This window comes from Zea mays, chromosome 9, assembly GCF_902167145.1.
Source record: "Zea mays cultivar B73 chromosome 9, Zm-B73-REFERENCE-NAM-5.0, whole genome shotgun sequence".
Taxonomy (NCBI): domain Eukaryota; kingdom Viridiplantae; phylum Streptophyta; class Magnoliopsida; order Poales; family Poaceae; genus Zea; species Zea mays.
In genome coordinates, this window is record NC_050104.1 from 75200654 (window position 1) to 75227386 (window position 26733).

The 26733-nt window shown below is 45.2% G+C and overlaps 1 protein-coding gene across 1 annotated transcript; it reads right to left on the bottom strand.

Moving 5' to 3' along the window:
• Positions 1 to 12: 12 nt before the first annotated feature.
• On the bottom strand, positions 13 to 26525 carry LOC103639971 (ABC transporter C family member 8). The gene is made up of 9 exons (XM_035962831.1): positions 26453 to 26525; positions 26183 to 26347; positions 25790 to 26084; positions 25482 to 25696; positions 25126 to 25406; positions 1004 to 1031; positions 729 to 792; positions 396 to 632; positions 13 to 208 (listed from the first exon to the last, which is right to left on the bottom strand). The coding sequence occupies exons 2-9, from the start codon at positions 26300 to 26302 to the stop codon at positions 99 to 101; spliced, it is 1350 nt and encodes a 449-aa protein (XP_035818724.1). The 5' UTR covers positions 26303 to 26347; positions 26453 to 26525; the 3' UTR covers positions 13 to 98.
• Between the last annotated feature and the right edge of the window lie 208 nt (positions 26526 to 26733).

Below are 26733 nucleotides of genomic sequence, written 5' to 3' on the forward strand. Positions count from 1 at the left end.
CCTTGTCTTGTTAAAGATTCAATTTGAGAACCCTTGAATCTTTCGATATCTTGATTAAAATGATCATATCTTTTATCATGTCCTGCAATAATGGTAGATCATGTTGAATTTCTCTTGGTATTAGCCCAATACTCAGCCACAAGTTTAGCAAATGCTGATTGTTTGTCTTCCAACAGCTTGGCTGGTGTTTCATATTCTAGAAGCTTCCCTGCACAATTAGAAAATCATCGTCATGAATCATACATATACACATACACGTATAGAGTAAGCTTGGTGATATACTTGTAATATATCATATAAGGCATTGATAGTTTATCTGTCATACTGATATTCCGAGGAATGAATTGGACTTTTCTGCAGATGCTACATGACGAAAAATGTTTTGTATAACATACCGTAGGACAGGACCATGACCTTGTCACTGTCTGTCACAGTTGGTACCCTGTGAGCTATGGTTATAACCGTGCAACTTGAGAACTGCTGCCTGATTACTTTCTGCAGGATTGCATCTGTTGCAGAGTCGATGGATGCTGTTGCCTCGTCTAGAACTAGAATTTTGTTCCTGCGTAGAACTCTGCCAAGACAGAAGAGCTGACGCTGTCCAGCACTCCAGTTATCGCCATCATCACTCACTACCACAATTTTATTTTGCATGAACAAACGGATTGTGTTTAGTTTCTCTTTAATAGGATATAAATTGATTTGGGTATAATTTTATCTTCACATACCAACTGTATCCAGAAGAGCAGAGGTGGTGCTGATTGCTGTCTTCAGTTGACACTTCTCCAAGGCCTGAAATAGTCATTGCATGTAGCGCATATCAGAAAACATGATATTTTATTGTCCACACAGGCATGTAGCAATATGGTTAAGTTTAGTATGATTAGATCTTTAAAATGGCAAGCTTCTACTGCTTGTGGTAACAGAAGGGGTATTATGTGAGAATTTGCATTTACATTTTAAAACTTGTTATAGATTTTGGAGTCATGACAGTTTTTCTAACCTCCCATATCTCTTCATCAGAATGCTGGCTATTTGGCACCAAAATGAGCGTGCGGACGGTCCGGCACTGAGGCCGGACAGTCCACGGTCTGGACAGTCCGCGCCTGTGGGCCGGACGGTCCGCGCGTGCGCAGAGCAGATTAGGGTTCCGAGTTTTGTGCTATGGTTGTTAGCTAGATTCGCGGAATTAGCTCGGAAATCAGTTGTGTAAAGGGTCCAGCCCCCTCCTCTATAAACAGAGAGGTATACAGCCGATTTGTGATCATCAATCGAATCAAAAACACTTTTATCTCGCATTTATTCCCTAGGAGTAGTTCTAGTCTAGTTCTAGTTTAGCCTTCTGATCCCCAAATTATTCGCTTCTCTTCGACTCTACGTCGATTAGAGGAGTCTAGGTCGGCCTGCCCGAGCCTAGACAACTCTTAGGATCTCTCCTCCCCGACGGGGTCCCTCCCGGGAGCGAGATCCAGGCGCCGCTGGCGATCTTTCGTCGCCCCTGCGCACGCGCGGACCGTCCGGCCCCAGGGCGCGGACCGTCCGGCCGTCAGGCAGGAACATTAGCCTCGCACCAGGCCGCGGACCGTCCGGCTCCTGCGCGCGGACCGTCCGCCCCTGTGCAGAGAGCACCGCCGCTGGTTCGTGTTGAGTGTTTGGCGCCCTAAAAAGGTGTCAACATACTTTTTGGCGACTCCGCTAGGGAAGACAAATATAGACTCATCAAATCGGCCCTCAATGGCTGGTTAAAGGGATAGCTCTGATATTTCCCCAAGCAACATCATAGAGCCGACTTGGGAGACCTTGTCGGCTGACGAACAGCTCCAGTTCGAGGAGCACAAGGAGCAGATGATCGCAAAGTTCTTGGCCAACTTCAAAGTGGATAGGAACAACAAGGCCGTCCGACATCGGGCGACGGATCCGGCTTCGCTCCGACACACACCAGATATCCCCAATGTAAGTAATACTAACGAGCTACAATCTCTTAGGAATTATGTAGATGAACAGCGTGAACAAATGCAAAATATCATAGGGGGTATGCAAAACGATTATAGGAGACTAGTACATGCATTTGATAAATCTAATATCGCAAATTTTCCTTCGCACGAGATTGAGTTAGGGGGTAACACGTGTAATACATCGGATACAGGTTGTCACGACCAGTCACAACCCCTTTATGGGATGCCGATGGACACATACCCTGAGCAACCACAAATCGACAGCAAAACAGTCGATCTACACATGCCCGGACCGTCCGCACGTAAGCGCGGACCTTCCGGGCCAGCAACGTTCGGGCCCATTTTTAATGAATTACCAACACATGTGCTCGAGCCACATCGTTTTGCACAAAATTCAAACTACCCAGTCAGATCGTCCGCATACCACGACGGACGGTCTGAGCCAATGTCCGAACAATCCGCGCATGACCTTTTTGAGGAGGATCGTTACCTGAATCCTCACTCGTCCCAGCAACACTTCCTAACACACTATGCTATGCATCAGCCCATTAATTCAAAATCCAGAGCCCAGGAAAGCTTTCCGACCCCACCTAGAAGGTCGGAAAGGAACGATCAATCCTATGAGCCATATAGGGCAAATGGCAATGCACCGCATAGCTCAATCCCATGGGGGGAAAGACAACATGCTAATATCCAGCCAACCCCACTTATGTTTGACCAAAGAGCTGGTGGTCTCGCACCGGCTGCCATTGACATAGTGAGAGAGGAAATAGCTGGGGCATTCCGAGATAAGCTCGGAGTAAGCATGGTCCTTGGGGGGCAATAATATCGGAAATCTTATGACAGCCGATTTGATCACCACCCATACCCACAGGGAACCAGGATACCCGAATTCGCAAAATTTTCGGGTGACTAAGGAAAAAACACGCGCGAACACATAGGCCAGTTTTTAGCATAATTAGGAGAATTGGCCGACACAGAAGCATTTCGCGTACGTTTATTTTCATTATCTTTAACAGGAACCGTGTTTGCATGGTACGCCACTTTACCTCCTAATTCTATTTTATCATGGGGGGATTTAGAACAAAAATTCCATGATCACTTTTTCTCTGGTGACTATGAATTAGATCACTTTTTCTGGGATATAAGAAACCGATGCTTCCAAATTCATTTAGCAGAAAAACAGCTAGCAGGATTAGCCTTTAATGGTCTGCGATATTATTTAAAAGAAAGATTAGAAGGCATCCAATTTTTTACACTAGCACAGTTACACGAGAGAGCTTTGGCCTGTGAAAGCCGAAGCAAAGAAACTGCTAAAACAATTCGTCACAACGTGCATATAGTTGAGTGCGACCAAAGTAGCTCAGATGACGAATCAACAGAAGTTTATACTGCTGAAATGGTTTGGCCTAAGCAGGCCAAATCTTCGGCTTGTTCCTCCTTGCAGCCGGTTCAGAAGAAACGGCAAGAGGAAGTTAAGTTTACATTTAATGTTGGTAAATGTGATAAAATATTTGATGAATTACTCAAAAATGACAACATTAAAACAAATCACACTGTTCCATCCGCCGATGAGCTAAAATGTCGAGCATACTGCAAGTGGCATAACTCATTTTCTCATGCCACTAATGATTGTAATGTATTCCGTCGACAGATTCAATCGGCCATTAACGAGGGACAATTGAAATTTCAGGAAATGCAGGTGGATACAGAGCCCTTTCCAATGAACATGATCGACTTTGAGGGCAAGAAAGTCCTGGTTCAGCCAAACACATCCGATAAAGGCAAAGGCAAAGAGAAAGTCATCGTCAATGCAAGAGAGGCCGATGAGAATCATAAAATTTCTTGCAGAAAAGTGGTGGCAGAGAAGACTCCCGATGGAGGGGAAACTATTAAGGTGACCATCACGACCTCCGCCGTTGGAAGGCAGGCACAGACCAAGGAGCAGGAACCCGTGCTGCGCATCCCGGACGGTCCGACACACAGGCGCGGACGGTCCGGGACCACGCCAAACGGTCCGGAGAATTCAAGTGGACGGTCCGGCCCCACTCAAGACTCGCAGCGGCCATGTACCTTCAAACCACGACGACCAGAGATAGGTATGTGGAAAACAAATACATTCAAGGCAGCTGGTCGGTTGGTCAAAACCGGCCCGACCTTCGATCAATTATTGTCTAAGTACATGAAAAAGAAGGCCGGCCCCAGAGACCGGCCAGCAAAGCGACCCCGCTCACCTGTTCATGAGCAACGTCAGGTAAGGCCGATTGGACCACCTCACCAATCGGAAGAAATGAAAGGTCATACTGTGCAATTGAGACCTAACATACCTGCATGGACACCTCCACCTCCATATTCACCTATGCCATATCCATACACATACATGCCTCCACCATATGTTCCAAATCAAATGTGGGGCATGCCACCATATTCGTTTGGGATGCCACAGTGCCCCGCTTGGGGGGCACCCCAAACATCAGTATTCAACAGGTTGGCACCACCAGCACAAGACCGATTGAGCGCCGCTCAATCCGGTCACCAGGCACAGACCCAACAAGATTGCCGGACTACTCGGCCTCCAAGGCCGACCAATCCGGCAGGGGGGCATATGCCTGCAGCAACTGAAAGAACAACAAAAAAGGACATCATCAAAGTAGGTACTGCAGATGTTATCATACAAGAAGATAATAAAGGGCTGATGATTTTTGGCGAATCGGCCAACACAACCAAAAAAGAAGATACGGCTACCATCAAAATAGCCGATCCAAAATACTCCATGCCTCGATGGTGCCCAGCGGGATTGACACGGTCCCAAAAGCGGAAATTGCAGCGCCTTAGAGCAAAGGAGAGCCAGGAGAAGGAGGCGGAAAAGATATTCAATGACACACATCCACAGTACCCGCCACCACAAAAGAAATGGAGACCAAAGGCCGTTGAAAAAACAAACGGCCACGAAAATAGAAAATAAAACAACACTTGTGCAGCACCCTGCAGCTACGACAGATAGCTTGGCCAGCAAGGCCGGACAATCTGCACCAGGCGCGGACCGTCTTCCCTCAGAGTCCGGACCGTCCGCACCACACCAGGAAGCCTCCAACGACATACCAACATCAATGGAAGAAGACGACCTACTGGGAGAAGACCTGGTCGACTACGAGGCTTCTCCAGAGCGCCCAGGTATGGACATAAATGTTATTACATTGTCCACCGATTGTACTATTGTCGGCGACGATGAACCTGTTGTTGCCCAGTTTGATTTTGGTCCTAAAGAAGTCGCCTTTACTAAACCAAAGGAATCGGTAAATCATTTAAAGTCGCTCTTCGTGCGCGGTCACATTGATGGGATACCGATTGCTAAAATGTTGGTAGATGGAGGGGGCGGCTGTAAATCTAATGCCTTACTCATTATACAGAAAATTAGGTAAACAAGATGACGAACTTGTCAAGACCAACATGACCCTCAGCGGTGTTGGAACTGATAGTTCGATCAAAGCCAGGGAAGTCACGTCCGTTGAATTAACCATCGGGACTAAGACCCTTGCTGTTGCATTCTTCGTCGTTGATGTAGAAGGAAATTACAGTTTAATCCTAGGTAGAGATTGGATTCATGCCAATCAATGTATACCTTCTACATTACATCAAATGTTAATACAATGGGTAGGCGATGATGTAGAACAAGTACATGCTGATGTATCAGCCTGTATCGCTGTGGTCGATGCCCATGTACTCTGGACTTATGAGACTGCTACATGTCTCACAGGAGTAGATTTTTCTGATTATCAGTTCATAAGTATAGATAAGAAGGGTTTCATTCCTGTAATGCTAGAGCCGATGGAGAATCGGCTAAATCCTAAATAAAGTTTAAATGATGAGTGTAACACCCCAGGTGTTACTTAGAGTTTTCACTCCAGGCTACACAAGTAAAACCCATCATCACATGTGACTTAACTGGAGTAAAGGACTCCAAACATGGAAATCAAGACCCTAAGTAAGTGCAACCCATCTTGAATGTCATGCCTTGGCTTATCATGCACATATAATGGGGAGAATTGCCCAAAACCTAATGCAAACCCCTTTGGACAATTGGAGCACTATTAGTGAGTATGACCAAAAGGTTATAAAAACCACATGATCATGACTTGGGCCAATTATAACAATTGTAGTACACCTAATACCCTACTAAAAATAGTAAGGATGTGACCCCAAAAAGGTTTTAGAAAAACCCTAAAAGGTTCACCAAAGGGAGAGACCTAAGAGAAAAATCAGAATTCTTCTAAGTCCAAAACCAACCCTTTTCCAAAGATCAAACATGTTCACCCTCTTTCAAACTTCAAAACCACTTGGCACAATTGACAAAGTGGCGCCTAAAGACCCCTAGAACACCCTGGAAAAGTTTGAACCCAACCCTAAGTCATTTGACACGACTTGGCATAGCTTTTGTCTCGGTGTGGACAGCTCTGACAGAGCCGACTTCTCGCCTCTATATATCTCTAGCCCGACCGTACCCTTGCTTGGAACTCACATAAAAAAGGTAGGATTTGGTGCAGGGAAGAGACCGTACACGGGGGTTTTGCCAAGATCTGCACGCTAAGGCGCTCAAATCGGCCGTTGAACCATGGCAGAAGCAAACCCACACGTGTTCGACGAGGGCTGACACTCGGGGGGGCGCTCAGAGCACGCCCGTATGCCAACCCCCGCGCGCCCGCGGCTGCCCCGTGACCCCGCCCGCGCCAAGGCTATAAAGCCCTCCCCAGTGCCTAGCTAGCTTCCCCGTTGCCTTCTCTCGCACCGCGCCTAACTCTCCAGAGCTCGCCCGCAGCTCCGGCGACCTCCCCGCGACCCGCCAGAGCCGCCCGATGGCAACCACCGTGGTCGAACCCTTTCCCGCCCTTCTCACCTCGATCCAAGCCCTTAAATAGCTCCACTAGGAGGCCGTGAAGCTTGCCCGAGCTTGAACCGAGGACCCCCGCCACCGGAATAGCGCAATCGTGCTCGCCGGAGTTCGGAACCCCGCCGGAGCACGTGGACCGGGTGAGTCTCTGCACCATTTTCCAATTCACTGCACGCATAGCCTCTACGTCACCCCGTGGAGCTCCTCGTGCCGATTAATTGAACTATACCATCGTGGTTTGGCCGGAGCAGGAGCCGCCGACGACCTCCGCCGCCTGCGCTCGTGGCCAGGATCGCTCCGACCACCTCTGACGCCGACCCACACACCGACGTGACCGCCGTGACCTCCCCTACGTCACTGACAACCCCGCCGGAGCTCTACTGCCACCGGTAAGCCTCGCCGCCGTAATCTATGTCGCGGGTACTGTTTAAGCGAGCTAGGGAGCGTGGGTCAGATTTCGGTTAGGGTCAGGGGGTTTTGTGCAATGTCAGCGACTCAAAGGAATAGTGGCGCAGGGGTATAAATGAAGGGATTGATTTAGAAAGAACCCAGGGTCTTCGATGCAAATGGGTTTTCCACAAAACCTTTTAAATATTCTGATTTAAATACAAACAGAACTTGAAAATTTCATAACTTCAGTTTGGTTCATCCAAATCGAGTCAAACTAATTTTGTCAGATCCTAAATAATGTAAACTACTTAGGAAAAATATAAAACTCCTAAGTGTTGCAGAAAACTTCAAAGTTTTGATTTAAATGATTAACTGGTCAAAAGCTAAATGAAATGGGAAAAAATAGCTACACTATTAGACTGGGATTAAGAAAATTTAGAGAAGTACTTAATCACTTCCTAACCTGTTTAAAAATAATAAACTCCTCTGTACACCAAATTAAAGTAGAGTTTGCCATTTAAATCATTTTTAGCTTAAAGTTAAAGAAAATATAAAAGGTAGTTTAAAATAAGAACCAAGGAGCACCCACATTTTTGTTAGCTCTCTTATTCAGTATAGTTCACTAGAAAAATTTGTTAGACCCTTGTTTAGTACAAAAGAAATGAGATACCTTTTTTGTTAAGAAAACAAGGAAAACTTAGAAAAACCCTAGAAAAATAATCCTGAGGAGAAAACACCCCAAACCTTGGGATAACTAATTTTTGTTATTATAAACATAGAAAAATTATGAGTTCTGCTGTTTGACATTTTTCAAATAACAAGTTAGTTGTAAATGTCTTTTAAGCATTAAACTTTAGAAAATCATAACTAAATAACCACTAAGTAGCCCTCTATGATTTTTGGCACAGAAGCATGTTATTATCTATAGATACCAGCAAAAATGACTCCTAGTACAGAACCAACCCCTAGGTAAGAGTTGTAGTGCAAAGTGACCCCTTTGCCCCAACTTTTGTTATTTTTTGTCCAGGGCATATTCTAATTATTCTGGACCTCAAATTTATAGGACAGACTACAGTGACCAATAGTAACCCACTGTAATTTTTACAGAATTTTTGGAAAAATTTAAATCACTGTTGTAGTTCAAACCCACCCTAAAATCATAAATAGAAAATGAAAAGGGGAAATTAATAGTGGAGACTAATGTTACCCTAACCAAACCAGCAAAACCCCTTGAGTGCCTACTAAAACATTTAAGAGGCAATTCAAGTCTTAATCCATTATTCTTAGGCAAAATCTCAATACTAAATTGGTAAGCATAAAACACTAAGAGCCTCTTATAACAAGGAAACCCTAAGTTATTAACTAACTTGGTTTTTCTGCACTAGGCATAATTGTTACTAAATTCTACTTATCATAGCATACATATATCTTATTCATTGCATTCGATAGATTGTAACCTCGCAGACGGAGAGTACATCCTCATGCTGGAGCAAGGAGTTGCTCACGAGGTAGCCCCGGATCCAGCACCAGAGCCTGCCCCAGAGGATCTGCCTGCCCCAGCTTTGGAAGGCAAGCCTGGTTTATGCATAACCAGTTCTATATATATATATTATTTTACTGCACTTAATCATTGTAGGCTTGTATTGTGCACTTAAGAGTAGGAGTTGCCTGAAACCCTAGTTGCATTACCTCAGGATTTCCTTTGAGATGGATACTAGTATGCTAGGTCGAGTAGCTGCTTTTGCTAATTAGGGATCTCGGTAGAAGTCGAGTGATTTTTCTAGCACTCGCGCGAGGTCAGGAATTTGGTTGTATCTACTTTCATATCATACTGATGTTGGTCGGTAAAAACGAATCCATGGGGATGCGTGGGCTACAAGATGGAATTGGAATAAGGATTAACGTGCGGATACCTGTGTCAAGCGTTTGAACGTACTAAGCACATGCCGAGAAATATGGTAAATCGGTAAGCCTAGTACCTGATTGAACCTGGCAGCAGACTTTACTCCTCACGCGACCTGAGACGTGGTCTCCCATTCCAGTTATGGTGGGTACAAGTGCGGTCACTGCACGACGGCAGTCGGGGTCAGTGAGGCATTGTACACCAAGGCAGTGAGCCCTGATCTGCTGACGGGGAATCGATGGGGACGGTTGATGTGTGTGGGGACGGAGTGCCTCACCATGTCGTGTGTTTAGGTTTACCTTGCAAGGATAAAAACTCGATTCGAATCGTCTGCTTCTCGCAGCCAATGAGACTGCTTGATCCATTGTACTGCATTGAGTAACAAGTGGAAAGGTGGTGATTTGGCAAAAGATGTTGATTGCTAAATTGCTTGATACCATGAATGAGTAGATAGTACACGTTTACTCTTAAGAGAGTCACACTAAAACTTGAAAAAGCTAAAACTTGATTTGTAGACTTAGCTAGTGCTTTTGGCAACCAAACCCCTCAGCCAAACAGCTGCATGTCTAGAGGTAGAGGAGTAGACTCCTCACACCGGGTAAGTCTAGCTGAGTATTAGTATACTCAGCCTTGCTTGTGGCATAATTTTACAGGTTCTCTGGAGGACATGGTTGCTGGAGTGACTTGGCCATCCATCTTGCCACCAGGTTGGACAGTCGAGTGGGACCCTACCTCGGCTGAGGAGGAGCATGAGGAGTGATGGGACAGGCTTCCACATCTCTCTGTCTATTTATCGTTAGTTTTATGCCGCTGCATTCCAAACAATGATGACTACTTTTGCTAAAACTTCGATGATGATGTAATAAACTTAATACTCCTTAATGTATGGTTTTATGCTTTATTGTATTTGCTCTGTGCCTCACCATCAAGTGAGTACGTGGTACTTGATCCTATTAGTGGCCTCGTCGGACTAGATCCGAGGGACTGACGTGTTATTCCCATTTAAGTGTGGTCTATCCTCTAAGGCGGGACTTGGGCACTTAAGTTGGAATAATTTGGACGGTTCGCCACATCTGGTATCGAAGCTCGTACCACCACAGAGGAATCATTAAATCATAAATACCATCTTTTTTCAAAGTAAAACTTGATAGAGACAAATGTTGGATAGATCATAGGACGATCAGGATAGACCTAGGACGTGAAGCCTTAGAATGATATAGGGGTAGCTAGGTGGCTATTTGAGTAAGCCCTACAGGCTACTATAAGGGATGGGAGTTCCTTCCTATTCCCTCTAAGTTGAAATGAGGTCGCTTAGGACGAGCATGCATGCATCCTTAATTAAAATACTTGATAATTGGGTAAGAACTTTAATACACAATAATGACAGATTAAGTACACCCAATGCCATTGTCGTAGTTATAGAGAGGCTGAGTTGTGATCTTTTTTATAGTTCTTTTTCTTTTACTTACGCTTAACCGTACACAGATGACTTCTCACGGATCCTCGGACGAAGGGAATGCACAGTCCCACACGGACAGACTTGCACGAGAGGGTTTCCCCCGTATCTTGTGGGAGGTACTTCAGGGAGCTGGTTACACGACGCCTCCCCAGTATGTGGTGCAGTTGTTCGAGAAGCACCGAGTGCCCCGCTGTAGGGTGAGGATGACCCTAGAGCCTCATTCCCTGCAGCAAGGCTGGCGTTCGCTGGACTATGAGTCTTTTAGATACAGGGCTGAGGATACTATCGAGGCGATTGCTCTTCACGGACTGACCACCTTCTGTGGATTCCACCCCTTGGAGCTGTCCACTCACCCCATTGGTTTGTTCCCCGCGGAGAAGGAGGACGACCCAATGTGGAAGGACCGAGTGGAGCATGCCAAGGATATATGGGCTATCTACCCAGGTCAGACCGCTCACTTGACGGTGCGGTGCATGAATGCCCTGTATCGTCTGCAAGTGATGCGAGGAGAGACAATGTCCCATCTGATGGCATTGTTGGAGGCTACCAAGATCACCTTGGATAACAGAGAGGAACTTGTGGTAGACTTGTCCACTGAGATGGTGGAAAAAGACTTACAAGTGGAACAATTGTCAAATGAGATCCAAGAGCTTGAGGAGTTAGTGGGAACCAGGGAGAACACCATCGAGGTTCTCGAGGATCAGCTTATCAACACTCAGCAGCAGCTTGCGGAGGCTAACCAGCATCTGGATATGCACCACCAGGAGATCCAGGACATGGAGGCCAACGAAGATGTCGACATTGAGGGAGGAGAGGAGCCTGCCTCCAGCTTGGACACTGCTGGCTCAGGGAGACCACCTTCCCCCGAGTCGAGCGTTGCCTCGTTTGCTCACTAGGTCGCAAGGATAGAGTTAGAAGTCAGTTGCGGTAGAACTCCTCGAGGCTAGCTTAGCTTTTGCACCCTTGGGGTACTAGACTAGATAGAGTTGAGTCTCTTGAGTTACTGATGTAAACCGCAACAAACTCTTTTGGAAGTTGGATGATGAATGATGTCAGTTTTAATTTATGAAGGAAAGTTTTATGCCATGTGGAATCTTTTCTAATTTATGCAAGAAAATATATATAGTGGTTTTATCCTTGCAAACCTTTCACCGCGTAGGGACCTTGACATCGGAAATGTGATATTGAAAGCATCCTTGATTTTTTTTTCAGATGCCAGGAAGAGGGCGTCGTGGACAGAATGAGCGCGTTCCTCCACCACCGCCACTGCCTCCTACTCTGCCAGAGCTGATGGCTCAGCAGAACGAGATTTTGCGACAGTTGGCTCAGCGTCAGCCACCACCTCAGCATTATGGTGGTGGTGACCATCAGCGTCACCCGGCGGCAGCCACTTATCAGGAGTTTCTCAGTACCCAACCACCGTTGTTCACCAGGGCGGAGGACCCACTTGATGCTAATGTATGGCTGAGGGTAGTGGAATCCAAATTCCCACTACTTAATGGAGTTTGCTCAGAGGTGACTAAGGTCAGGTTCGCCACCCAACAGCTTCGCGGACCCGCGCGGACATGGTGGGATCATTTCCTTGCTATGCAACCAGTTGACCATGAGGTGGAATGGAGAGAGTTCAAGGCAGCTTTCAGGGGGCATCATATACCAGCACGCATCATGGACCGCAAGCTCAATGAGTTTCTGGCACTCACTCCGGGGAACCGGATAGTGTTGCAGTACGCTCAGGCCTTCAATGACCTGTGCTAGTATGCCGGATATCATGCAGACACCGACGAGAAGAAGAGGGACAGGTTCAGGAGGGGGCTCAGCACTAAGCTCCGCGACCGTCTCAACACCGTCAGGGCTAACAGTTACAATGAGTTAGTCAACATGGCCATTTCTCAGGATGACTGCATTACAGCCTGCCAGGCAAAAAAGAAGAGGAAGACCCCTGTGGCAGGACCTTCAGCTCAGCCACAGCGCTTCAGGATTGTATCTGACACCCAGAACAGGGGACCCCAGCAGCAGCAAGGACGTTGGGTGATTCGACCCCAACAGCAGCAGCAGGCACCCAACCGCTCTCAGTCCCTAGTGCAGAGGAACAATCAGCAGCAGCAGCAGTACCGTCAGGCCAATGACAACAGGTGTTTCACTTGCGGTAACACCGGACATTATGCTAAGAATTGCCCCAGAAACCAGCAGAGGCAGGGACAGAATTCCAACCAGAATCAAGGCAAGAGGCAGAAGGTGCAAGTGAGACAAGGCAGGCTCAACTTCACCACCATGGCTGACATTCCGGAAGGAGCACCTATCATAACTGGTATCTTTTCAGTTTTGAAATATCCTGCAATTATTCTTTTTGATTCTGGTGCATCACATAGTTTTATCAGTACAAAATTTAGTGCCAAATGTCAGCTACCTTTCCATCACACAAATGGGGGTATTACAATTTCAACACCAGGAGGCAGGGTTGCCACCTATCAAAATCAACAAGAATGTGCCTATAAAGTTTGGTAGTCTGATAATCAAAACCAACCTCCTCATTTTGGGTTTGGATAGCGTGGATATCATATTGGGAACTGACTGGTTAACAAGACATCAGGCAGTAATTGATATTGCAGCAAGGGCCATTGAGGTGCACTCGCCTACTTGTGGTGAGACCACATAATATCTGCCCGATCAGGGTTGTACCCGTTCCTGTGCCTTCGTTATGGTAGAGTCCCCGGTTGAGAGAATCCCAGTGGTCTGTGACTACCCAGATGTTTTTCTGGATGAATTGCCAGGGATGCCACCCGATAGAGACATAGAGTTCACAATTGAATTGCAACCCGGAACTGCTCCTATATCCAAGAGACCTTATAGGATGCCTCCAGCGGAATTGGCGGAATTCAAAAAGCAACTGCAAGAGTTGTTGGACAAGGGGTTTATTCGCTCGAGTACTTCACCATGGGGATGTCCAGCCTTGTTTGTAAAGAAGAAGGATGAAAGTCTGAGGATGTGTGTCGATTACCGCCCTCTCAATGCGGTGACCATCAAGAACAAATACCCACTGCCCCGCATTGATGTTTTGTTTGATCAGTTGGTGGGAGTCAAAGTGTTCTCCAAGATAGACCTTCGCTCGGGCTACCATCAGATCAAGATCTGTGCCAGCGATATTCCCAAGACGGCTTTCTCTACCAGATATGGGCTTTATGAGTTTTTGGTGATGTCTTTTGGGCTGACCAATGCCCCGGCTTATTTCATGTACCTAATGAACTCAGTATTCATGCCAGAACTGGTCAAATTTGTGGTGGTTTTCATTGATGATATTCTGGTCTATTCCAAGAATGAAGACGAGCATACTGAGCATCTACACATCATGCTTCAGCGACTGTGCGATCATCGTCTATATGCTAAGTTGTCTAAATGTGATTTCTGGCTGAGAGAAATTAAATTTTTGGGTCACACAATTTCTCAGGATGGGATATCAGTTGATCCTGATAAGGTACAAGAAGTGATGAATTGGAAACCTCCTACCATAGTGCGGCAGATTCGGAGTTTTCTTGGATTGGCAGGGTATTACCGACGATTTATTCCGGATTTCTCCAGGATTGCCAAGCCAATGACTGAGTTATTGAAGAAAGGAGTCAAGTATGAATGGAGCCAGAAGTGTGAGGATGCCTTTCATACACTAAGGCAGCATTTGACAACAGCACCAGTGCTAGCTCAACCTGACAACACCAAGCCCTTTGAGGTTTATTGCGATGCTTCCGGTACTGGATTGGGATGTGTCTTGATGCAAGACAACCGAGTCATTGCTTATGCCTCCCGAGCACTCAGACCCCATGAGCAGAACTACCCCACACATGATCTGGAGTTAGCAGCCGTGGTTCATGCTCTCAAGATTTGGAGACATTACTTGATGGGAGCTCAGTGTAATATTTACACGAATCATAAGAGTCTCAAATATATCTTCACACAGGCTGATCTTAATATGAGACAGAGAAGATGGTTAGAGCTAATCAAGGACTATGATTTGGAGGTACATTACCATCCTAGCAAAGCCAATGTTGTGGCAGATGCCTTAAGCAGGAAAGCCCAGTGCAATTGTATGAATATGGATGCAAGAATCACCACCCTATGTGATGAGTTGTGCAAGCTGAACCTAGAGGTTGTTTCCTCTGGTGCCTTGAGTTATATCTCAGTGGAGCCCACTTTACATGAGCAGATAGTCATGGCTCAGATTGGTGACAAGGGTGTTCAAGTTATTAAGGAAATGATCGAACAAAAGGCAGAAAAATATAAATGCTTCTGTTAGGACAGCAAAGGGATTCTATGGTTTGGAGACCGATTGGTTGTTCCCAAGAACCCCGAGCTCAGAAAGAAGATATTGGATGAAGCTCACCTTTCCAAATTCTCCATGCACCCCGGCAGTAACAAGATGTATCATGACCTCAGATCTTTGTACTGGTGGACCAGAATGAAGAGGGAAATTGCTAAGTATGTATCTGAATGCGACACTTGCCAGAGAGTCAAGGCCAGCCATTTAAAGGTAGCAGGCACCTTACAGCCCCTTCCCATACCATCCTGGAAATGGGAGGATATTTGCATGGATTTTATCGTGGGATTGCCCAATACCGCCCGGCACCATGATTCCATCTGGGTCATTGTGGATAGGTTGACCAAAACAGTGCATTTCTTGCTAGTGCATACCACCCACAAGACAGAGAAGTATGCAGAAATCTATATTGATCAAATAGTGTGTTTGCATGGAATTCCGAAGACCATTGTGTCTGACAGGGGAGCACTGTTTGTGGCACGCTTTTGGGAGCAGCTCCAAGAATCACTTGGGACCCGTGCAATAAGAAGCTCAGCATACCATCCGTAGACAGATGGTCAGTCAGAAAGAGTGAACCAAATCCTCAAAGACATGTTGCGAGCCTGTGTGCTACACTATGGTAAAAATTGGGACAAGTGCCTTTCCTTGGCAGAATTTTCTTATAATAACAGCTACCAGTCCAGTCTACAGATGGCACCTTTTGAGGCCTTGTATGGAAGAAGGTGTAGGACACCGCTAAATTGGTCTCAAGCAGGAGAGAGGGAAATATTTGGACCAGACTTGGTACTTGAAGCAGAGGAAAAGGTCAGAGTTATTAAGAGGAACCTAGAAGCTGCTCAGGCCAGGCAAAAGAGCTATCATGACAAGAGGAGGAAGCCTCTACAGTTTGGAGTGGGAGATCATGTTTATCTTAAGGTGTCACCCACCAAAGGTGTTCAGAGATTTGGAATCAAGGGCAAGTTAGCTCCTCGCTACATTGGACCCTATGAGATCAAAGCAAATTGTGGACCCGTAGCATATCAATTAGAGTTGCCACCCCACATGTCAGCAGTTCATGATGTGTTCCATGTATCTCAGCTACGGAAATGTGTCCGCTTACCCACTAAAGTACTACCTGAACCGGAAATTGAGATAGAACCAGACTTGTCTAATCAAGAGCACCCCGTCAAGGTATTGGATCAAAAGGAGAGATCAACGCAGGCAAGGTCGATCAGAATGTATAAGGTTCAGTGGAGTCATCATTCAGTAGAAGAAGCCACATGGGAGACTGAGGATTTTCTACGTTCTCGCTTCCCCGACTTTCTGCCCAAAGGAGTCGGTACGTAATCCAAAAACCCCACCCCCACCTGCCCTTTGAATCTAAATATAAGAAAAACTTACATGTTAAAGGTATCGTAAATGACTCCAAAAGGACTTCCTTCTGAAGTCGCAAAGAGAATGACATTCGAAGAGCAGTTAACTAGAGAAGCTTAGATAAAGGAAGGAGCAACACACCAGCACACCTTCATGGCACCCCTCCAAAGGACTCTACCTAAAATCTCGGGATGAGATTCCTTTAAGGGGGAGGGCTGTAACACCCTAGGTGTTACTTAGAGTTTTCACTCCAGGCTACATAAGTAAAACCCATCATCACATGTGACTTAACTGGAGTAAAGGACTCCAAACTTGGAAATCAAGACCCTAAGTAAGTGCAACCCATCTTGAATGTCATGCCTTGGCTTATCATGCACATATAATGGGGAGAATTGCCAAAAACCTAATGCAAACCCCTTTGGACAATTGGAGCACTATAAGTGAGTATGACCAAAAGGTTATAAAAACCACATGATCATGACTTGGGCCAATTATAACAATTGTAGTACACCTAATACCCTACTAAAAATAGTAAGAATGTGACCCCAAAAAGGTTTCAGAAAAACCCTAAAAGGTTCACCAAAGGGAGAGACCTAAGAGAAAAATCAGAATTCTTCTAAGTCCAAAACCAACCCGTTTCCAAAGATCAAACATGTTCACCCTATTTCAAACTTCAAAACCACTTGGCCCAATTGACAAAGTGGTGCCTAAAGACCCCTAGAACACCCTGGAAAAGTTTGAACCCAACCCTAAGTCGTTTGACACGACTTGGCATAGCTTTTGTCTCGGTGTGGACAGCTCTAACAGAGCCGACTTCTCGCCTCTATATCTCTCTACCCCAACCGTATCCTTGCTTGGAACTCACATAAAAAAGGCAGGATTTGGTGCAAGGAAGAGACAGTACACGGGGGTTTTGCCAAGATCTGCACGCTAAGGCGCTCAAATCGGTCGTTGAACCATGGCAGAAGCAAACCCACACGTGTTCGACGAGGGCTGACACTCGGGGGCGCGCTCAGAGCACGCCCGTACGTGAACCCCCGCATGCCCACGGCCGCCCCGTGACCCCGCCCGCGCCATGGCTATAAAGCCCTCCCCAGTGCCCGGCTAGCTTCCCTGTTGCCTCCCCCGCACCGCGCCTAACTCTCCAGAGCTCGCCCGCAGCTCCGGCGACCTCCCCACGACCCGCCAGAGCCGCCCGAGGGCAACCACCGTGGCCGAACCCTTTCCCGCCCTTCTCCGCTCGATCCAATCCCTTAGATAGCTCCACTAGGAGGCCGTGAAGCTTTCCCGAGCTTGAACCGAGGACCCCCGCCACCGGAATAGCGCAATCGTGCTCGCCAGAGTTCGGAACCCCGCCGGAGCACGTGGACCGGGTGAGTCTCTGCACCATTTTCCAATTCACTGCACGCATAGCCTCTACGTCACCCAGTGGAGCTCCTCGTGCCGATTAATTGAACTATACCACCGTGGTTTGGCCGGAGCAGGAGCCACCGACGACCTCCGCTGCCTACACTCGTGGCCAGGATCGCTCCAACCACCTCTGACGCCGACCCGCACACCAACGTGATTGCTGTGACCTCCCCTACGTCACTGACAACCCCACCGGAGCTCTACTGCCGCTGGTAAGCCTCGCCACCATAATCTATGCCGCGGGTACTGTTTAAGCCAGCCAGGGAGCGCTGGTCAGATTTCGGTTAGGGTCAGGGGGTTTTGTGCAATGTCAGTGACTCAAAGGAATAGTGGCGCAGGGGTATAAATGAAGGGATTGATTTAGAAAGAACCCAGGGTCTTCAATGCAAATGGGTTTTCCAGAAAACCTTTTAAATATTCTGATTTAAATAAAAACATAACTTGAAAAATTCATAAATTCAGTTTGGTTCATCCAAATCGAGTCAAACTAATTTTGCCAGATCCTAAATAATGTAAACTACTTAGGAAAAATATAAAACCCCTAAGTGTTGCAGAAAACTTCAAAGTTTTGATTTAAATGATTAACTGGTCAAAAGCTAAATGAAATGGGAAAAAATAGCTACACTATTAGACTGGGATTAAGGAAATTCAGAGAAGTACTTAATCACTTCCTAACCTGTTTAAAAATAATAAACCCCTCTGTACACCAAATTAAGATAGAGTTTGCTATTTAAATCATTTTTAGCTTAAAGTTAAAGAAAATATAAAAGGTAGTTTAAAATAAGAACCAAGGAGCACCCACATTTTTGTTAGCTCTCTTATTCAGTATAGTTCACTAGAAAATTTTGTTAGACCCTTGTTTAGTACAAAAGAAACAAGATACCTTTTTTGTTAAGAAAACAAGGAAAACTTAGAAAAACCCTAGAAAAATAATCCTGAGGAGAAAACACCCCAAACCTTGGGATAACTAATTTTTGTTATTATAAACATAGAAAAATTATGAGTTCTGTTGTTTGACATTTTTCAAATAACAAGTTAGTTGTAAATGTCTTTTAAGCATTAAACTTTAGAAAATCATAACTAAATAACCACTAAGTAGCCCTCTGTGATTTTTGGCACAGAAGCATGTTATTACCTATAGATACCAGCAAAAATGACTCCTAGTACAGAACCAACCCCTAGGTAAGAGTTGTAGTGCAAAGTGGCCCCTTTGCCCCAACTTTTGTTATTTTTTGTCCAGGGCATATTCTAATTATTCTGGGCCTCAAATTTATAGGACAGACTACAGTGACCAATAGTAACCCACTGTAATTTTTACAGAATTTTTGGAAAAATTTAAATCACTGTTGTAGTTCAAACCCACCCTAAAACCATAAATAGAAAATGAAAAGGGGAAAATAATAGTGGAGACTAATGTTACCCTAACCAAACCAGCAAAACCCCTTGAGTGCCTACTAAAACATTTAAGAGGCAATTCAAGTCTTAATCCATTATGCTTAGGCAAAATCTCAAAACTAAATTGGTAAGCATAAAACACTAAGAGCCTCTTATAACAAGGAAACCCTAAGTTATTAACTAACTTGGTTTTTCTGCACTAGGCATAATTGTTAATAAATTCTACATATCATAGCATACATATATCTTATTCATTGCATTCGATAGATTGTAACCTCGCGAACGGAGAGTACATCCTCGTGCCGGAGCAAGGAGTTGCTCAGGAGGTAGCCCCGGATCCAGCACCAGAGCCTGCCCCAGAGGATCTGCCTGCCCCAGCTTTGGAAGGCAAGCCCCGGTTTATGCATAACCAGTTCTATATATATTATTTTACTGCACTTAATGATTGTAGGCTTGTATTGTGCACTTAAGTGTAGGAGTTGCCTGAAACCCTAGTTGCATTACCTCAGGATTTCCTTTGAGATGGATACTAGTATGCTAGGTCGAGTAGCTGCTTTTGCTAATTAGGGATCTCGGTAGAAGTCGAGTGATTTTTCTAGCACTCACGCGAGGTCAGGAATTTAGTTGTATCTACTTTCATATCATATTGATGTTGGTCGGTAAACACGAATCCATGGGGATGCGTGGGCTACAAGATGGAATTGGAATAAGGATTAACGTGCAGATACCTGTGTCAAGCGTTTAAACGTACTAAGCACATGCCGAGAAATATGGTAAATCGGTAAGCCTAGCACCTGATTGAACCTGGCAACAGACTTTACTCCTCACGCGACCTGAGACATGGTCTTCCATTCCGGTTATGGTGGGTACAAGTGCGGTCACTGCACGACGACAGTCGGGGTCAGTGAGGCATTATACGCCAAGGTGGTGAGCCCTGATCTGCTGACGGGGAATCGATGGGGACGGTTGATGTGTGTGGGGACGGAGTTCCTCACCATGTCGTGTGTTTAGGTTTACCTTGCAAGGATAAAAACTCGATTCGAATCGTCTGCTTCTCGCAGCCAATGAGACTGATTGATCCATTGTACTGCATTGAGTAACAAGTGAAAAGGTGATGATTTGGCAAAAGATGTTTATTGCTAAATTGCTTGATACCATGAATGAGTAGATAGTACACGTTTAGTCTTAAGAGAGTCACACTAAAACTTGAAAAAGCTAAAACTTGATTTGTAGACTCAGCTAGTGCTTTTGGCAACCAAACCCCTCAGCCAAACATCTGCATGTCTAGAGGTAGAGGAGTAGACTCCTCACACCGGGTAAGTCTAGCTGAGTATTAGTATACTCAGCCTTGCTTGTGGCATAATTTTACAGGTTCTCTGGAGGACATGGTTGCTGGAGTGACTTGGCCATCCATCTTGCCACCGGGTTAGACAGTCGAGTGGGACCCTACCTCGGCTGAGGAGGAGCATGAGGAGTGATGGGACAGGCTTCCCCATCTCTCTGTCCATTTATCATTAGTTTTATTCCGCTGCATTCCGAATAATGATGACTACCTTTGCTAAAACTTCGATGATGATGTAATAAACTTAATACTCCTTAATGTATGGTTTTATGCTTTATTGTATTTGCTCTGTGCCTCACCATCGAGTGAGTACGTGGTACTTGATCCTGTTAGTGGCCTCGTCGGACTAGATCCAAGGGACTGACGTGTTATTCCCATTTAAGTGTGGTCTAGCCTCTAAGGCGGGACTTGGGCACTTAAGTTGGAATAATTCGGACGGTTCCGCCACAATGAGTACACACAAAGTTCATGAGTCTTTGGTTACGGACAATTCGGCTTCTAAGGCCGGATGGTCTGGTCTTTCACAAAACAGTTCGGCCTTTAAGACCGAACATCTACCGTAGCGTAAAGACAGTGTTACGGATGACCTGGTCCCCGAGACCGAAAAGCCCGCCATCACACAAAGATCATCTGATTCCTCTGTGGGGGACATGATAGAGGAATTCAGAGATCTTGATAAACTAGGACATGGGTTTACATCGGTTGATCCTTTGGAGGAGATTGACATAGGAGATGGTAAAACTACAAGGCCGACTTTTGTAAACAAGACCCTGGAGACCGATCCTAGAAATGAGATGATCGATCTATTGAAGGAATATTCAGATTGCTTTGCTTAGAATTACACTGAGATGCCTGGATTAAGCCGAGAGATCGTAGAGCATCGGTTGCCTATTAAGTCTGGTTTCAGGCCTTTCAAGCAGAAAGTTAGAACATTTCGTCCAGACCTTCTCCCACGGATCAAGGACGAAATCCACCGACTGCTAGAAGCTGATTTTATTAGACCTTGCAGATACGCAGAATGGGTCTCCAATATTGTGTCGGTGGAGAAGAAGGAGTCAGATAAGCTTAGAGTATGCATTGATTTTCGCAATTTAAATAGAGCAACTCCTAAAGATGAGTATCACATGCCCATAACCGACACATTAATCAATAATGCATCAGAAAATAGAATTATTAGCTTTATTGATGGTAATGCCGGATATAATCAGATTTTTATGGCCGAAGAGGATGCGTCTAAAACGGCCTTCATATGTCCAGGCTTCATTGGTTTATTTGAATGGGTTGTCAAGTCATTTGGTCTTAAAAATGCTGGTGCTACTTATCAGATGGCTATGAATTTGATTTTCCATGAGTTGTTAGGAAACACTGTGGAAGTCTACATTGATGATATTGTAGTCAAATTGGCTGAGTTTAGTTCTCATATAGCTGATTTGTGCAAAGCCTTTGATAAAATGCGTCGGTATGGTTTGAAAATGAACCCACGTAAATGTGCTTTTGGGGTGTCGGCTGGTAAGTTTTTAGGATTTATCATCCATGAACAAGGCATAGAGATAGACCCTGACCGAATTAAGTCTATTCGGAATGTGGGACCTCCGACCTGTAAGGTCGAAGTGCAGAAGTTTCTCGGCAAGGTGAATTATTTACGAAGGTTTATTTCTAACCTAGCCGGAAAGATTGATGCCTTCACCCCTATCCTTCGGCTTAAGAATGATGCCGAATTCGCTTGGGGGCAGAGCAGCAGGAAGCATTTGATCTCATTAAAAAATACTTGTCTTCAGCTCCCGTATTAAAAGCACCACGAGCAGGAGTACCATTCCGATTATACATTGGAGCTGAAGATAAGGTCATTGGGGCTGTTCTGACACAAGAAATTGAAGGAAAGGAGCATGTGGTGACATATCTAAGTCAGAGGTTGGTGGATGCTGAAATGAGGTACACTTTTATTGAGAAGTTATGCTTATACTTGTTTTATGCATGCACCAAGTGTAGATGTTATTTACTGTCTAGTCATTGCACTGTTTCTGGTCAAGCCGATGTAATTAAATACATGTTGCATAACCCAATTATGAGTGGTAGAATTGGTAAGTGGGCTTATGCACTCATAGAATATGACTTGGCCTAGGAACCATTAAAATCTATGAGAGGCCAGGTCGTAGCAGATTTTATTGTAGAACATCGGATTAATGATACTCATAAACTAGACATGTCATACCTCACTATTACTCCTTGGACTTTATATTTTGATGGATCAGTTTGCAATGAAGGGCAAGGGATTGGCATTGTACTTGTTTCATCAAGTGATGTCTCCTTCGACTTCTCTAGCCGATTGAAAACTTATTGCACTAACAATCAAGCCGAATATGAAGCCCTTTTATTCGGCTTGGAACTTTTAAATTGTATGGGAGTAAAACATGTGAAGGCATTTGGTGATTCTCAGCTGGTCGTCCAACAGGTGTTAGAAGAATATCAATGTTTTGATGGTACTCTAAATAGTTACCTTGAAGAATGTTGGAGCATAATCCATTCTTTTGACGAATTCAGTATTCGTCATATCTCTAGGGTTGAGAATCATAGAGCTAACAATTTGGCACAAGATGCATCAGGCTATCGGGTAAAGCGAGGGAAATTTCACAATACTGAAAATCTGATAACCAGTGCAAGGCCAAATCCCCAGGTCGCGGACCGTCCGCGTGAAGACGCCGGACTGTCCGGGGTTACCAGGAAAGTTCTCCTAATCGATTCGGCTGATAATGAAGCCGAGGCAAGAGATTGGAGGACGTCCATAACTAATTATTTACGAAATCCCAATGTCAGGACAGATAAGAACATTCGGCGTACAACTTTCAAGTATGTTTTGATGAGTGATGAGCTCTACCGCCGAACAGTCAACGACGTCTTGCTTAGGTGCTTGGGCCCAGATGATGCTATATTAGCCATGGCCGAAGTACATGAAGGAATTTGTGGTACCCATCAATCGGCTCCAAAGATAAAGTGGTTGTTGCGAAGGTCTGGTTTTTATTGGCCTAATATGATAGCTGATTGTTTCAAGTACTACAAGGGTTGCCAAGTGTGTCAAAAATTCGGCGACCTACAGTTGGTCCCTGCAGCCGAATTACATCCTATCATCAAGCCTTGGCCTTTCAGAGGATGGGGATTAGACTTTATTGGGGAAATTCATCCTTCATCATCAAAGGGGCATCGGTTCGTGTTAGTTGCCACTGACTACTTTACCAAATGGACTGAATCTGTTGCTCTAAAGAACATGACACACAAGAAGGTAATTGAGTTCATAACTGAGCATATTATTCATAGATTCGGCATTCCCCAGACCTTGACTACAGATCAAGGGACTTCTTTTATGTCAAAGGAGGTACGTGAATTTGTTGAATTATATAGAATTAAGTTGCTTAATTCATCTCCATATTATGCTCAGACCAATGGACAGGCCGAGTCTAGTAATAGAACATTGATTAACTTGATAAAAAAGAAGATATCTGATAATCCTAAACATTGGCATAAGATTTTGTCCGAAGCTTTATGGGCTCACAGAATATCTAAACATAGTGCTACTAAAGTATCTCCTTTTGAGCTTGTCTATGTGCAGGAAGCAGTGTTGCCTGTAGAAATAAGTTTGAATGCTGTTAGGTTCGCCAGACAAAATGATTTAACTCTCACTGATTATTATAATGCAATGATGGATAATATTGATGAGGTGACCGACAAGAGGGTGATAGCTTTGGGAGCAATAGAAAAGGACAAGATCATGTTAGCCAGGGCCTACAACAAGAAGGTCAAAGCAAAGTCATTTCAAGTAGGGGACCTGGTGTGGAAGACCATCCTGCCTCTAAGGAATAAAGACCGAAAGTTTGGAAAATGGTCGCCAAGCTGGGAGGGTCCTTATAAAGTAAAACAGGTAATATCTGGTAACACCTATTTACTATAAACATTACAAGGCAAGGATTTACCCAAAGCTTTGAATGGGCGTTTCCTCAAGCAGTACCATCCTAGCATGTGGCAAGATGCTTAAGAAAACCGATGTGATCACATCGAGTTAAGATGCTTTTGGTTTGCCCATCTCCACCAAAAGGCAGGGGGCATATGTTTGGCACCAAAATTAGCGTGCGGACGGTCCGACCCTGAGGCCGGACAGTCCGCGGTCCGGACAGTCCGCGCCTGTGGGCCGGACGGTCCGCGCGTGCGCAGAGCAGATTAGGGTTCCGAGTTTTGTGCTACGGTTGTTAGCTAGATTCACGAAATTAGCTCGGAAATCAGTTGCGTCAAGGGTCCAGCCCCCCTCCTCTATAAATAGAGAGGTATACGGCCGATTTGTGATCATCAATCGAATCAAAAACACTTTTATCTCGCATTTATTCCCTAGGAGTAGTTCTAGTCTAGTTCTAGTTTAGCCTTCTGATCCCCAAATTATTCGCTTCTCTTCGACTCTACGTCGATTAGAGGAGTCTAGGTCGGCCTGCCTGAGCCTACACAACTCGTAGGATCTCTCCTCCCCAACGGGGTCCCTCCCGGGAGCGAGATCCAGGCGCCGCCGGCGATCTTCCGCCGCCCCTACACACGCGCGGACCGTCCGGCCGTCAGGCAGGAACACTAGCCTCGCACCAGGCCGCAGACCGTCCGCCCCCTGCGCGCGGACCATCCACCCCTGTGCAGAGAGCACCACCGCTGGTTCGTGTTGAGTGTTTGACGCCATAAAAATGTGTCAACACTGGCCAAGGGGATCCAAATTGTTGTGCACGGTTCCCCTGAAAAGTGTAGGTTCTCGAGGGATAATACTTAGTTTAGTTCTTAGATCCTTAAGGCCAATGGAGCAAATATCCAACTTGTCAATAAGTATCCTCCCACCCGCCGGATCAACGAGACGGAACAATGAGCTGATAAGTGTTGATTTTCCACTTCCTGTCCTCCCTGCAACCCCAATCTTGTTCCCAGCAGCAAAAGTGCAAGTGATTCCTTGGAGGACAAGCGGCGCATTTGGACGGTATCTTATCTGCTCATGGAGTACATGACAGCGAGTCAATTTCTTAGAAAGCTTCTAGGATACTGTGGAAAACAAACATCTTACCTTCAAATCTTGCAGGTCTATCCTTCTCTCCTGCGGCCATGAGGTTGGAGGTCTACTATCTGGTATAATGGCAGGTGGTTCCACTGGGAGGTGCATATACTGCTTGATTCGTTCAACCGAGATGATGTAGTTTTCCAAGTACGAATAGAACCTTGTCAAGAATACTTGTGCTGAAGTTAAAGTCAAAGCATAGGAGAGACAAAGTCCTGCAAAGCCTGAAATAAGATCATACCGGTAATATTCCATCAGTCCAAACTCCAAAGATACCATTGGGAAGGAAGATGTAGTTATAATGGTAATGTGGCTACCCGGAGAAATTGCTCCTGGAGGAACTAGAACAAGGAACAATGCTGCTGTGATTATTGTCAAGGACTGCAGTGCCTCTACTCTTATGAGTACCCACTCTTGTGCGGCAACGGTATGGAAGAACAGTGTGGCATCAGTGTCGATGAGCTGCATGTTGCTGTAGATAAACCTCTCAGTTGCTGCAAATGCCCTGATCGTCACCACACCGAGAATTGATTCTGATGCATAGTTCATTACAGGTGCCTTTGTTGTTCCGTTGAGTCTTACTAGCTCCCTAGCTGAGGAAACGTAGTGCCTCTTCATGTTTTGATTGAATTGAAAACTACGTGTTAGCTCAAAAACTCGCTAGATACATTAACTAACTAGAGTTATTTCTCGCAGCAATGTGTACTGACCTGAACATATATCATGGTGACAACAACTGGGATCGCTACAACCAGGACTTGCCAAGTTACAGTACCCATGACCAGTACTGTGGTAACAACCTCAATGCCGCCCGTCGCCACAAAAGCCATCGATTAGGGTATGTCGAAGTCTAGAATGCTCAAATCTGAAGATGCCTGCATAGGCCAACACTTGAATTTTAAATTCTCCTTTTTTGTTGAAAAACGTTAGTACTATGATCTTATTTGAACAAATACGGTAAAATAAAATAACAACCATACCCTCGTTAAAATTCTTCCCACTGGTGTTGAGTCAAAAAATGACATGGGAGCCTTGAATACGGAGTCCATTAGAGCATCTCTAGTAGTTATGTAAACAAGTCCCTAAATATAAATTTAACAAGTTTTCGGAAAAAACTATTCTCCAACAGTTATGTAAATCAGTTCCCTAAATGTACAAAGTCCCTACAAAACACAATTCCATCTATACATTTATCAACCTTGTTGGAACTCCCTAAATCAATGTTGATACTAAATCCATCGTGAAAACCATACTTTTGCCA